The 13,889-nt window shown below is 38.5% G+C and overlaps 1 protein-coding gene across 3 annotated transcripts in view; it reads left to right on the top strand.

Annotated features, from left to right (window-relative positions):
- Positions 1-13,889, top strand: part of COP1 (COP1 E3 ubiquitin ligase) — a 127,751-nt gene that overhangs the window by 9,921 nt on the left and 103,941 nt on the right. For all 3 annotated transcript variants that reach the window (XM_040610115.1, XM_040610114.1, XM_040610116.1), the window contains exons 5-6: positions 2,238-2,357; positions 4,364-4,432. In XM_040610115.1, the coding sequence (XP_040466049.1) occupies positions 2,238-2,357; positions 4,364-4,432 (189 nt within the window). The remainder of the gene's footprint in view (positions 1-2,237; positions 2,358-4,363; positions 4,433-13,889) is intronic.

Genomic DNA, 13,889 nt, shown 5'->3' with positions numbered 1-13,889 from the left:
AGTGGGACTAGATCCGCCAACCTTGTTAACTCGCGGTCTTCCTGCCAGCATTATATGTGTAGAGGCAAGCTCCGCTGGCATAGCGAGGTGTCATACGGTGTATTGAATATAACCTGGGAAACTATCCATGGAAGAACACTTGTTTAAAGGTAATCATTTTCATTCAGTGTTCGAAATTACAGCTACAATGAGAGTAATGGATGACTAGTAGTGCCACGCGCTTGTCTGATCCTGTGCGAGAAGCTGTGTTCTACAGGGAAATTGGAGGAAGGCAAATACCAACCACAAGAGGGAGAAGGATGTTTTCAGAGTCCTGGTGTTCTGGCTCTGATCCCAGATAAAACTGCCTGGGTATCTTCTAGACTTGCTTCATGTCATAGAATCAGAGCGTGGTCTGTGTTCTCAGTTCATGAAAACACCTGTACAGCAGTAGTGGATGCTCTTGTACATTAAGATCAAAAAGAATATATGACATGAACCAGGAAACTTGCATATTTGTCCTGCTATGTCTGGCTTCCTTGACTTCTGTAATTCACAGATAGCATTGCAAAGTAATATTAACAATTACAGAGCCCTTGTTTTGTCAGTTAACCCCCCTCCATTGAAGTGTTGTTAATTTAGGGTCTGTGTTGCAGAAACCAATGTTTTCAGCAGTTGTATGGTTTAGGTGCTTTAAGGATTCATTGGCTTGCTTACAGTTACAGTAAGTTTTTTATATTCATTATAGAATACAGCATATTTAATATAAAATATGCATAAACCATATCTGGTTTAAAATGCACACAATTGACCTGAAGGTATGTTCAGTAACTTGTTGGAAATTGATTCTACTCTCTCATAGTGCACCTTTAAAAGCCATGCCTGTAGATGCATCTGTTCTGGATAACTGCCAGTACATGGAAATCTACCATGACTTCGTGCCCAAAATGATGTTGTCTACCTCTTGGCAGTAAATAAAAAATACAGACATCTCTAAAAAGGGAAACCTTGCTGTTGTACCAGCTCCTTAATGTGCTTATTCTCTGCTTGTATTACTTCTGCTATTAAGAGAAGTAATTCAAGACATGCTGTAGCAAATGCACCATTTCTCGGTCATGGGTTTGTGCTATGAAGAAATTACTTTAAGGCATCTTTGAAATTTTTCAAGTAGTGGAGCAGTAATACATTAATATGTTAGTTTGTCTCAAATCTTGTTGACTTGCTTATAAATTACATTTTCTTCTGGTTGTTCCAGATTGATTTTTTTTTTTTTTTTTTACCTGTGTGGCTTCCAGAGGTTCTGTTGAGTTGTGTAAATTGTTGCATATGGATGTTGTTATATTTTATTTTTCTTAACTGAGTAGATACAAATAGGCTGCAATTTCTGAGAAAATGTCTGGTTTAGACTGGATGGTATTTTTACTACTTGCAAATTTAAATGTCTTAATCTAGTGTCATAGCTTTTATAGAACAGGATTTTTTAATCCAGCTTTGTTTCTTAGAAGGGAAAGACATTTGAGCTGTTCCTGTTGGCTCCTCAGGCCTTTTGATGTAAGGCTGTATTAGCATTAACCTATTATTTGGGTTTTACTGTACGAAAAGATACTTTTCTACTGACAAGAAGACCAAGCAGCCTGTAGGGAAGAATGGGCAGCACGGTAGTATGCTGGCTCCTTGAGGAGTCCTCAGCTCTAACAGGTTAAATGAGATCAACCTGCTGAGCTCCATCTTCTTCCCAGCTCTCACATTTCCTGTGAAAATACTCTTAAGAGAAGTAGTGTGGGAGGTGAAAGCAGAAAAGATAAGTTGATACTACCTTCTTCCATTTGAATTTAGCATGAGGGCTTACCTGTTACTTAGCTAAAAAAATTAAAAGGTATTGCCACTTAACAGTATTTCAGATAGATGTAATCCAACTAAGCTTATATAAACATTTTTCTTCTTTCTCCCCATAGAAACATCTCAGAAACTAGGGCACAAATCAGATAAAATTGTGGCTGTGAAATAATCTCTTCCTAGCAGCAGCAGCTGCGCTGTCATGAAGCACAAATATCTCCCAAATAAGATAAGCAGTTACACAGCAGACAGAAGCTATATCCTATACATGTGGTAGAATTGAGAATTTTGATTCCTGAAAATTGTTTTGAAATTTTGTGAAGGGATGAAGTTATTGTAGTGTTCTTTTTAGTATCTGTTGCTAGTTATAGCCCTGGGTGGCTTGAACTCACTGTCTCTCCAACATCTCTTGTTCTTTCTAGAATGGCCATAGGTGGCAGATAATTCAAGATTTTTTGGGAACTGATCAAGACAATCTTGACTTGGCTAACGTCAACCTCATGCTGGAGCTGCTGGTGCAAAAGAAGAAGCAGTTGGAAGCAGTAAGAAGTTTCTCTTGTCTTATTTAAATGAACACCATTGTCTAGTTTTTCTCTTTTTCAGGGTTTGATTTTCTTAAAGTAAGGTTCTGTTTCCAAATTAGTCAGAATTTTCTCTTGCATTTTGGTGTTGAAAAGTTGACCATCTTGCTGACCTTTGTAGCAAAGTAACATTTCAACTGCAATGCCCATAACGTGCTTAGTGTTGCTGCTGACATGACAGGGTTATATAAACAAGCAGGGGAAAATGGAAAAGGATAAGAGAAATGGCTAGCAGAACAGGGAAGTGCATATGAAAATGCTTGCTAATTGACTGTTGCACAAGTAAATATCAGATATTTCTTGGTAATAAGCATGAAGAAGTCCGAAGTATAGGTTAAGGAATAAACTCAATGAACATGTGAAAAAGATAACACCTTTTAGTATCTGCCACAATTGATGGAATCTGAATGAGTGCCATCTCTGAAGACTTTTTAGTATTTAATGTTTGAAAGAAAAGCTCAGATGTCTTGTTTATGAGCCCGGTTTGAGGATTTATACAATATGAAGCGAGCTGTTCCTAAGACTTAACTGAAATGTAGTTGGTTTAGGATAGTTCTCATGTATCTGGCCATTCCATGCTGTTGTTCTCAAGTGACTGTTTTCTAGTTAGGAGAGCCAGTACCTTCTAAACTAAACTGGATTACAAAATCTGGCCTAGTGAAATTCAGGTAGAAGGGTGGATTTTAATGGAGCTTTAAAACGGGTGATGAAAAGTCATATTTGGGAATGGCTTATCTTACTCTTGCAGAGTCAATATTTACACAACTTGTGGTTCTTGCAGAAGGAAAATAACCCAAAAATGTTTACTGACTACTAGCAAAAATTTTCTGTTATGTTATTGCGTGGGTCTTGTAAATAACATTTTATAATTGTGGTTCAATGAAGTTATGGTGGGAGTATGGTTTTTGACTTCAGAGTAAAACCTCTTTTGTTTTTTCTTAAGCATTCTTGTGTCAAATCTGAAACAAAGGCAGCACAGGACTGAGTATGGAAGTATGGATGCTTCTGAGCAGAAATATCTCTTAAGGATATTAAGCCTTAAAAACCAGAAACACATCTGACACTAACAATTTAAAACCACTTTTCTAGTTTTACTTGCTTCACTTTTGTTATTGTCACGGCGTGGGGAAGAAGAAAATAACCTCGGAAAAGCAGTAGTCTTGCATCCTAATCTCTTTACTTGTCCTGTCCCATCTTCCTTTTATTGATTCTGTGTGCTTCTAAGTCTTCATTCTTTTTGAGTGTATGTTCACAGTCCTTTAACAATAAATATTTTGGTAGGTTGTGAAAATAAGTCTCGGAATGCTGGAATAGGATTACGGCTATATTAATGCTGGAATATAGGTTTTATTTCTTTTCTCCTGTGCTTCTCTTATCTTGTCCTGTCAAGTTTGTGGCCAATTTGGGTGAAAATATTAAGCCAATGGTTAAGGAAAATGACCTGTTACAGAAAGATTGGAAAGGGATGTTTTAATTCCATCAGTGGCTTTATTGTTTTCTTCCACTCTGGAGAAATCTTCAGAAATTGCTTAACACAAATGTTAATTTTGAGGGGAGGTGTTTTTATATAAAATACTTAATGATTTAGTCTGTTAATCGTGAAGTGGATGCTAATGATTCTCCAGAGTAAAGGTGGGTCTGTGAGGAACCTGTATTCCAAAACCAATTTCAGATGCAGCAGCCAAAAAAACTGAAACACAGCTCAACTTACTAGTCTTCAGTAATGCACAAACAAGAGGTGTTACAATTTCTGCCTTCATGTAAAAACTTGTTGTGAGTCAAATAACACCTTAAAACCTGTGAGGCAAAGTAAAACTACCATTCTTAAAACTGCCTTAAGCTATTTTCTCTTCCTCACCTCTAAGTGAAAGCTGTTTCTGTGCTAAGTTGGATTTCTGTAGATAAAACTAATGGTTTTCTCTTAATGCGTATGGAAGAGTTACACTTCCTTATTTACTGTTTTACAGGAGTCCCATGCTGCCCAATTGCAGATCCTTATGGAATTTCTCAAAGTTGCCAGGAGAAACAAACGAGAGGTAACTTTCTTTGTGTTTCAGTGGGTGAGGTGCTTTCTGCTGCTTTCTACCAGTTCATTTAAGTGATGTGTTAGCCAGGCCTTACCCCTGCAAAGAGAAAGGCAAGGCGTGTTTGGGGAAATCTCAGGCAGAGGACATGTGGGTTTTAAGGAGAATTACTCCCTTTACATATGACAGCTTCAACTTTTAATCACTTGCTGTTCTGTCTCACACTGAAGCATGTGGGAAGGTAGAGATTCCTTGCTGTAAAATTACATCAGCTTCTTGAAACCATATTTTTTTTTCTGTGATGAGAAAACTGAAAGATGGGGAAGGAGTGAAATTGTCACTCAAATTTTTTTCTTCTGGTGTATCAAATGCCATGACTAATTCTGTGCCATAAAAGAATACATTTGCTCTTTCCTTTTTCTCTATGAATGTCTCAAGGAATGCAAGAGGGTTCCATAATCATGTATACAGTCTTTTATCACTTGGGACTTAAAATTTTTAACGTCAGGCAATGTATAAAACATAATACCAGAAATAATCCAGAAACCTAGAAAAATGATTGTGGACACAGGTAGGACAAGCTTTCTTGGAGGTCATGGTTTCTGATAAAGGATGTGAAGAACATAAGACCCAACAGTGTGACTGTAAGGTCAAACTTGAACCATGTGAAGGCAAAGGGTGTAAGAATGCTTGTCCAGAATAGGTTGAAAGTCTGGTTACAGAATCATCCCAAAGCAAGTTGTTTGAAGTCTGTCCACCAACAGATATCCATGGCCTTCTGATTAGAACCAACAATGGTAATGGAAAGGGACTAACTACAGGGGAAAACTGAGTCAAAGGTAAAGCTGCATTTGTAGAGTATAAGACCTACTAGTCTAGGCATAATGTCCTGTGAAAAGTGATGAAAACACTGTTTATTATATCTGATACTATTATGATATCTTAATGTCAAAGGAAAATGAGCCAAGATATTCCATACTTAACGTCTTGGTGAAGACAAAATGGCACGCTTCCTTCTGTTCACTATGAAGCATACTATTTGTTTGATCCTTCAGGGCTGGAAAAAAAGGAGAAATAGGTATTACTGTTATTTTTACTCAAACAGTAAAGATACAAGCCTTGCTCAAAACCATTGAGGTATCTTGGCTTTCATTTTTTTGAATGCTGGTACAAGTTACTTTATGGTGACTCAGTCTACAAACACCTCTCAGATCTTCAGAATATCTCCTTTTATTTTCTTGTATTCAAGAAATTTCTTGTAATCTTTAGTATTATGCAAAGAATTTCAGAAGCTTGACCACTACAGAAGTAATGCAGGCTCTAGCCATTGTTAATCAGCATTCATTAAACACCTTCCATCAGGATTCAGTGCAGCCTGAAGGACCATTAAGGTATTTCCTGGTAATGCTGCCTTTGTCTAGGAGGTGAATTGAGCAGGAAGTGCTTCTGGAGGTTCATGCACAAGTTAGCAGGGTGCTCTTCTGTGAGGAGTCCTGTGTGATTCAAGTGTAAGAGTGTTTGGGGCAGTACCATAAAGTCAGTGATGACTTTGGTTTCTCCCCTCCCAGTTGAAACTGAGAACAACTCTCCCAGAAGGAAGGGCTGTTGACACCTCCTTTAGTTTGCATGTGCTGAGTGGGAAGGGTGAAGGGAGGGGAAATTGTGTAGCTTCTGGTTTTTAACATACTATAGCACAGTGGCCCACCACTGATTTTAAGCAGCTGGGAACCCTTTCCCATCTCATTGTATCTGCCTCTTGGCTTTAGTAATAATGTACATGGATAGAATCTCTTTAAAGGCTAAAGGAACTTAATTTTGGCTGCAGATCCTCTACAGTCTTGGGAACATACTGAAACCTATTGGGACACATGGCTTATTTCAGATTCCCTGTGTCCCTGCTTATGTGTTCCCTCCGTTTCCAAGACTTCCCCTGCAGACTGTCACATCTCCAAAGACCTCTGTGCAGGCCTGTCAGTTCTTGCCTTGCCATAGTGGTTAGCGTCTGGTCTTGTCATTTATTTTGAGGGAAATGGGGACTTAGCAGCAAGTCTGATGGCAGTCTGTCTTTTTACTTGATTGGGATAAGAAAGATGAAAACCAGTGGGTAGAATCATGGAAAATGCAGACCAGTCAGTAGGATAGTTTTAGAAAGCTACCAAAATCTGTCTTCAGCCACAAACCTATACCCATAGAGTAAACTAAGCCAGCTGATGCTTCCTTTCTACTAAGTGCCAAGGTCCTCTCTGTAGCTGGTGGAGTTTGTGACAAGTATTCTTTTCTGGAGGGAGTTTTCTATGTGGATAATAAGAGGAGCTACTATTTGGGGGGAAAAAAAGGCTTGCCTTAAGCTGGTTGAGAAGATGTATCCAAACTGAAGAAAGCATGAGGTGCTAGTTTGGAAGCTGAGAAGAAGGGTTTAAGTGGCCATATTAATAACCTTCTTCTGCTTTACTGCATTATCAGAGCTTCAAACTTCAGTGTAGTTTCTTTTGATGCTGTAACAGGTGACCATTTAAGAAGTACGAATGGAACTCAAAGAACACTTCAGGCCGTGGGACACTTCCAAAATGTATGGCACGTAACTGAGTCATATGAACAGTCTTTATTTTGGGAGGAGCACTACCTTTTTTTACTTTACTAGAACCAGGTTTGAATTAGGAAAGATGACTGCAGAGTAAATGCAGTTTCACTTAGTAAGCCATAGCCTGTAACATTTAAGAACTTAAAAATAAAAAAGCTTCTTTTGTATATGACAGAGTGCTTGTTTCAAATTTTTTGCTTGAAAGTTTAAAGGAATGTAATATTCCTTGGTAACGTTATTGCACAATTTTATTAACAGGTTTTACTTATTACATACTGCAAGTTCTTGCAGAGAGACTAGGTACTTTGTTAGTTAATACAGATATTGCCTTAGAGTTAGTGTACTAGTATAATTTCACAATATATTGAGAGCATATAGTTAACCATATGTAACCCTCTTCGCTTGCTTCACTCATAAGATTTGTGAGGTTTTTTTCTCCTGCCTTCAAGCTGTGGTGACTTTTGAGCTTCTTGGAGGGGGTTTATATCTAAAGAAAACTATATGTTTATAGGTTTGTGCTTAAGCATTCGGAATACTGTTGTAGTCGGGTATTCTGACAAATACCTATTTCTTGCACTTTCATAACTTTTTCTAAGAGAAAAAGGTGAGGTTCAGCACCTGCAGAAGTTTCTATTAGAAATCCTGTTTTGATGTGTTCAGAACTTTCCAAAACATGGATCTTTCAAGCTCAAATTTATTGCATGTTTTTTTGCATGAAGGTGTTTGCAAGTCCTTTCTCTTAAGTTTATATATTTTGTTTTCTTTTTGACCTGTGGCAATGTGGCAAAAAAATAAATCCTTGGCAATAGTAATAGAAAAACATTTTCTTACTTTGAAAAAGATTGAAAATGGCTAAAACAGCTAAAGCTTAAATACTTTTCCAACAAAATAACAGATGTGTTTTTCCCTTCCAAAATGTATCCATCATCTGCAATAGTTAGTTGTCTCTAAGGCAAACTTAGCATGGCTTCTATATGTGTGCACAATTAATTGAATGCACACTCCCCAATTTTTTTTATCCAACAGTCTCTTCTGTTGAAACCAAGGGTACAAGGAGTCTGGAAGGTCACTTTTAATAATGAAACAATTTTGGTTTTTTTATTCCTGTTTTCAAGGGAAACAAAATGCAACAGCTCATGACTTTTTAAAATTCATATTTTCATGCCAGAATTTTAATGCTGTTAGCTTAGCTGTGTTGCATAAATACTTTTGCAAGTTTAACTTTGTTTACTTTCATATGATCACATGTTCTTTCATCTTGAATGCTTTGTGAGAGCACTGATAATATCAGGTAATACAAGAATATAAAACTGGGGAGAATTTTATCTCTTTAAAAAGAGGCCTTACTAACTGTCAGGATCTGAAATGAAGTTAGACACTACCATATGTATTATATATATATTTTGTCCTAAAACTTCGTTAGCTCAGCTACCTGATGGAGGGTGTGTGCTATATCTGTGAAGTAGCACCATTGCTTACTGAAAGACAATTGAGCTTAATGATTAGTATCACAAATGAAGTTCAACAACATGCAGGTGATGTTCCCTAGATGCATTCACGTTTCTCTTGGCAGCTGTCACTTTGTTTTTATGTTTCATGGGCTTTTGCTTTCTAATAATATCACATTAAGTCTCTCTAACAAAAAAACCCTCTTGCACATCTGCTAATGCCTGGGGCTGTTTTTAGATGGTAAACATCCTGGGACAGAGAGGTAACCCTGAAGTGTCTCAGGTTGGTGGCGCTGAGTGCTTGCTCAGCAGAATCGCTATAATTTTTTCCAGCCTTAAGTGCATGTATCTCTCCAGCTGTCTTCACTTACTCCATATTGTAAGCATGTTAAATACTAAAAATAAGAGGAGTTATTAGTTATTGTAGGATAATTGCAGGGAATTATAAGCATGAATTCTCCAGGGATGTCATTACCTTGTGTTAATCGCTTCACCTGTCAAGTCTTACTGTTCTTCGCATACACACATGGATGAACTAATGAGTAAGCAAGAGGAGGTGACAGATCTAGAAATCAGTCATGCTCTTATGTTGTCATATAGTCTTGATTACGTTCCAGGACTCCTAAGGTGAATTTATAGCTATAGTAATCTCCTTCCTATTCACTGCACTTTAACTGATTATTTTAAATCTATTTGCATTTCTAAGCTACTCAATGGGAGATGAGCTCTGACTGCAGTGATGATGAGCCAAGGATACAGGTAGTATATGAGCAGCAAGCTAGAGATTATACACTGATATTTATACAATAATAGAAGACTCCTTTCTGCAGGGGACAGGTCTTTCCAAAGAAAGAGGGGGCACCCTAGTACTAGGAGCTAAGTGGTATGTACAGAGATGTATTAAACTTTTAAGGCAATTAATCTAAATGTTTAGACAGCTTTGTTCCCTGCCCTAGATATTTGTCTCTTTTGACATTTTTCTATCGGACCCTATCAGTAAGTCTTCAAAGCATTACTCCTGCAACCCAAACTGGAGGATTTAAATGAGGGGGAGGAAAATTCAAGATATGAAATGTATTTTTGATCAGCCAGGCATCTCCTATCTTTAGGAATTCTGTGTGTTAACCAGGATATTCTCAAACCTTTCTCTTAGCTTTACCGTGGTTAAGAGGAAACATTTGCTATTTGGAGGAAATACTGATCGGAGAGAAGTAATACTCCCTGCAGATAAATGTGTTGTAGATGGACTGCCCAGTGTGTCTACAGCCTGGATGCCATGTTTCACCAAAGAAAGTAACTTGTGGTGGCTCAAGTGTTCTTATCTTTCTAACTTAAACCTCTTCTTTTTGTGAGAAGACTTTGTAACAGTGAAGTGTTACATCAAAATAAGTGAGACTTACAAGAGGGCTAAAATCTTTCTAAACTCTGAAGATTACTTCCTTGCTGTAGTTGCACGGTATGTTATAACAGGCTCTGTATTCAAAGCAATAATGGAAGGAAAACCCAGAGACAGACAAAACTTTCAACTGGTTTCCAGAGAAAGAAATTGATCTTACTCCTGTATAGTTGTTATTGAGGTACATAGTTCTGCAGGAAGAAGTTCATTTCGCTGGGTACCTTTAGGAGAGTTCAGCTGTTGATACTTAAGTTTACACTCAAGTTTGTTACAGCAATAGTTGACGGAAGAAGTAGGAAGAGAATCATGTTGGATGGTTGAAGTTGTGGGATAGAATGGAGGGATTATCTGTGGAGGCTACCTGGTTTGTCCTCCTCAGCTGGACAGATGATACTTGTTTGCCCTGTCCTGGTTGGTACAATGGCTATGTGTGTCTGGGGAAAAAAAGATGCTCCCTCTGGTAGTGGTCACATCTGTTTGTCTTGTTCTACAGTGTGTATTGTGATGAATGCATGAGGGGTTTGGATCAGAGCCTTAAAGGTGTGTGTGATTGAGCATAATGTGACTTGAGCTTTCAAAAGCATGAATCCAGATGGTCTGTTTAAGCCCCTCAGTTGAATAGTGTTGGGGATTTCACAGTATTTCTGTAGAAAATAACTTCTGTTGTTCTTATGCTTTTTCTAGAATTGGAAAGACAGTTGGTCAAGGGTGTATGACTCCCTTATGCATTTTTCAAGGCTGTTTCTTTCTAGGCTGTCTGTGTGGCACTGGGAGGCTCTGTTGAGCTTTTAGGGGGTTTTTTGCATATGTTTAGAACTGGCACCAGGAGATGCAGTCAGAACTGCTTTCTGTCTGCTGTACAAATGTAAAGAATGAAGTCACTGCCTCATGAGGGGCCCTTGGTCCAGGACAATCAGGAAGCCCAAGGATGAAACCTCAGTGCTGTGCCCAGCTGCACTTGTAGATAGCCAACTGAAATCACACTGACAGTGTCCCGGTGTTTAGCATTGTATAAGTTCAAATTAGTATTTCCACCCAAGAGTCTTATGTGGAAGTAGTATGGTAGGATGTCTCTGCCTCTGAGCAACTCTAACCAGGGGTTTGCTTCCCACCAATGTAGTCCAGACTGGGAGCTGTCTTTGAAGAACTCTTTGTGCATGTATCTAAGATGGCTTGAGATTCAAACTAGAGGGATTTGGGGAGTGTTTTGTGGGTGTGAAAGGGGTTTGGGTCTGAAAGGTTACCTAAAAAGAATGATACAAGAGCCTGTGTTTCCTACTGTGGTACCTTCTTGACTTTTATGCCTGAAATCCCTTTTCCAGTGATTATTAAGAAACATAGGCTGTTTAGAGGTCTTTGTTTTTCTTTTGTATGTATGCGTTTGTGAGTAACTTGGGACCAGGATGTTAATATACCTACTTTACTGTATAGTTCATGCAGTGGAGTTGGTATGATGAGGTTTAACTGCTGGATTGAAACTTTTTCCTTGTTCACATTGGCCTTTTCAGTTCTGGGAAAGCATCTGTATCTGAGAAGAAAGTTTATAGTATGTGCTTCTATTTTAGTGTATGTTTCAGTGTTCATTCTCTTTGCTGACTTTATCTGAAGTTTGACAGGCATGATTCTGCCCATCATTGGGACAGGTCTTGGCTTGCTTTCTGTGCCAAACGTAGTGAAAATCAAATTAAGGGCCCATAAATCTGGATACACTGCAAGGACTGTAATTCATTTATCTTTCCTTAATGTCCCTCAATGGCTGGCAATTATAAATCAGTAGGCTCATTTTTCAAAGTTTAATTGGAATGAATGTGGACTGATTTAAGGTCTTTCATAGATTAAAGCTAAACTGTGGAACACTTCAGCCAACCTACTGGAAAAAAAAGAAGCCTCAAAGTGGGCATTAGTAACTCATTTGATGCTGATGGTATGAGAAGACCTTTCCTAAAATAAGCATGAAACACTTGCCTAGTTTTTAGGCTTGCTGCTGTTGGGTAAGTTTATGGTAGGTTCAAATTGCTTACCTTACTGTAACTGAAGGAGGAATTAGTGAATGAAATCCCAGATCTTATACTTTTGGCTCTGTGTAGCAGTTAGTGAAAAGCTGGCCAGTAAAAAAGTATCTCTTTTTCCTATAAAAAGGTCTCCTGTTTGTGATGGCAATAGCGGTCAATTGTTTTTCGGTTATCCAGTTTGGCTGTGAGCCAGTATGTTGCAGAATAGCTAATTTCCTTGCTGTAACTTCGGAACTTCGAAGTGGTTTTGTAACTTTTTAAAATGGGATTTACAAAAGTGGGGGACTAATGGTATTTGTCTGCTAGGGCTGAGTACAGGCAGCACCCATGCTGTGCAAGTGTCACTTAACTTTACCACTAATCTTGGAGCTATAGCACCACCTGCTATTCTTGCTGTAGGTTTCACAAGTGAGAATGGAATTCTCTGTTGTGGTGCAGTGGTCTGTATATTATGCATGGCAGTCTAGTTTTAAACCATTAAACTTGTGCTATCTGTGTCTCAAATTAAATATAAATGGAAACTTGTGGAGTAGAGAGATTAGGATATAAATACCACATCTCATTCCAAGGAAGAAGAAGCCATGTTAAATAGGAGTGGACCCAGCAGTCTTTTCTTCTCCTCTCTCCAGGGACAGAAGCTTTTTTTTTAATGTTGAAGAAGTAAATTAAAATGGTGGGTTATCTAATGCAGAGCACACAGATATTTGGAATGCTGATCAATAGAGGGTTTAACTTGGGGTTTTGTTTAAGCAAAACTTTCTGCCACTTAAAGGATCAAGCTTAAACACTCAAGTGACTAAGTCTTTGGGAGTAGCTTGCCAAATGTTTTTGAGACTATGTCATACTAAGAGTAGTGTCTTGCAATACTAGTAACTTTGGATTTGGGCAATTTGATATTCCCTTGTAAATTAAAAATGACAGAAACTTGCCTGGCCTTTAGAGAATGTGTTGTACTTAAGCTTTCAGCGGACTTGCTAACTTGTTAGCTGCTTCTGTTCACAGGCCACAGTGCTAGCTGTCTGTAGATTTTTGTTGTGAATTGAGGAGTCAGGTGGACTTGCAGTTCTCAGTGTCTTAGTGAACCAGACACGCGTTGGAGCTGAGTTTTGTCTGTTTAGGTCTAGGCTTGGAGCTCTTGCCTAGAGAAGTGCATGTGTGAGGCTTGCAAGGGTGAGTATAGGCTCTGTGGGTGTTTGGATGGGACATGTCTTCTAAATGAGGATGAGAATTGGAACTGGTGAGTAGATGATGTTCTCACTTAGGGGTGAGCAGTTGTCAGGTCTGTGGCTTCATAGTTGCTAGAGGTGAGTGAAGCCAGGTTGCTGGCTGACTGAAAAGTAATTGGAAAAACTTGAAAAATCCTGTGTGACACAAAGAAGGGAAAAGAATGTTGGCTGGTGAGAGGGGAAAGTCCACTTCTGACACTTACAGGGATAGCCCTCTAATTGATTTGAGTTTATGGTGTAATCCAAGGTAAGTATCACACCTTTGAAAGAAATGCCATGTGGTGCTTGCTTGGTGCCAGAAGCAAATCTTTCCATGGTCATAATAGGTGGGGTTTTGCCTATTAGAAAAAGTTATCAGTAAGTTTAAATTGACAAATGGCAGGTTGACTGCTAGCAAGAGACTCTTGAAACCTTTTAGCAAAGCATTTTGTATTTTGTTGAAAGGCGAAATGATCACTGTCTTGCATGGTGGTTTTTTTTCTAATTACGTTCAGTGTTTGTGAACCAGTTATCAATACCTTGCATGAAAGATGTTAGAGGAGCATAACAGTATTACTTTCAATTATGTGTGTCTCCAGGTGATGGATATCAAAGTACCTCGTGCTCTTGTTTTGCAGTGTCCACGATAACTACTTTATCTTAAACATGGTTTGTGTGCATCCCTTATATTAATCTATGCATATGAACTTCCTAGTGACTTTTGAATTGTGTAGCATGCCAGTTAAGATGGTTTGGGTTCCTCTCTGAAAAGATTGTAATTTACCCTGTTGGTGGTGCAGTGCAGATTGATTTAGATGTCTCCCGTT

Source organism: Falco naumanni, chromosome 11, assembly GCF_017639655.2.
Source record: "Falco naumanni isolate bFalNau1 chromosome 11, bFalNau1.pat, whole genome shotgun sequence".
Lineage (NCBI taxonomy): Eukaryota > Metazoa > Chordata > Aves > Falconiformes > Falconidae > Falco > Falco naumanni.
Note: the sequence above shows the minus strand (reverse complement) of the source record. Positions and strands in the feature narration are given on the sequence as shown.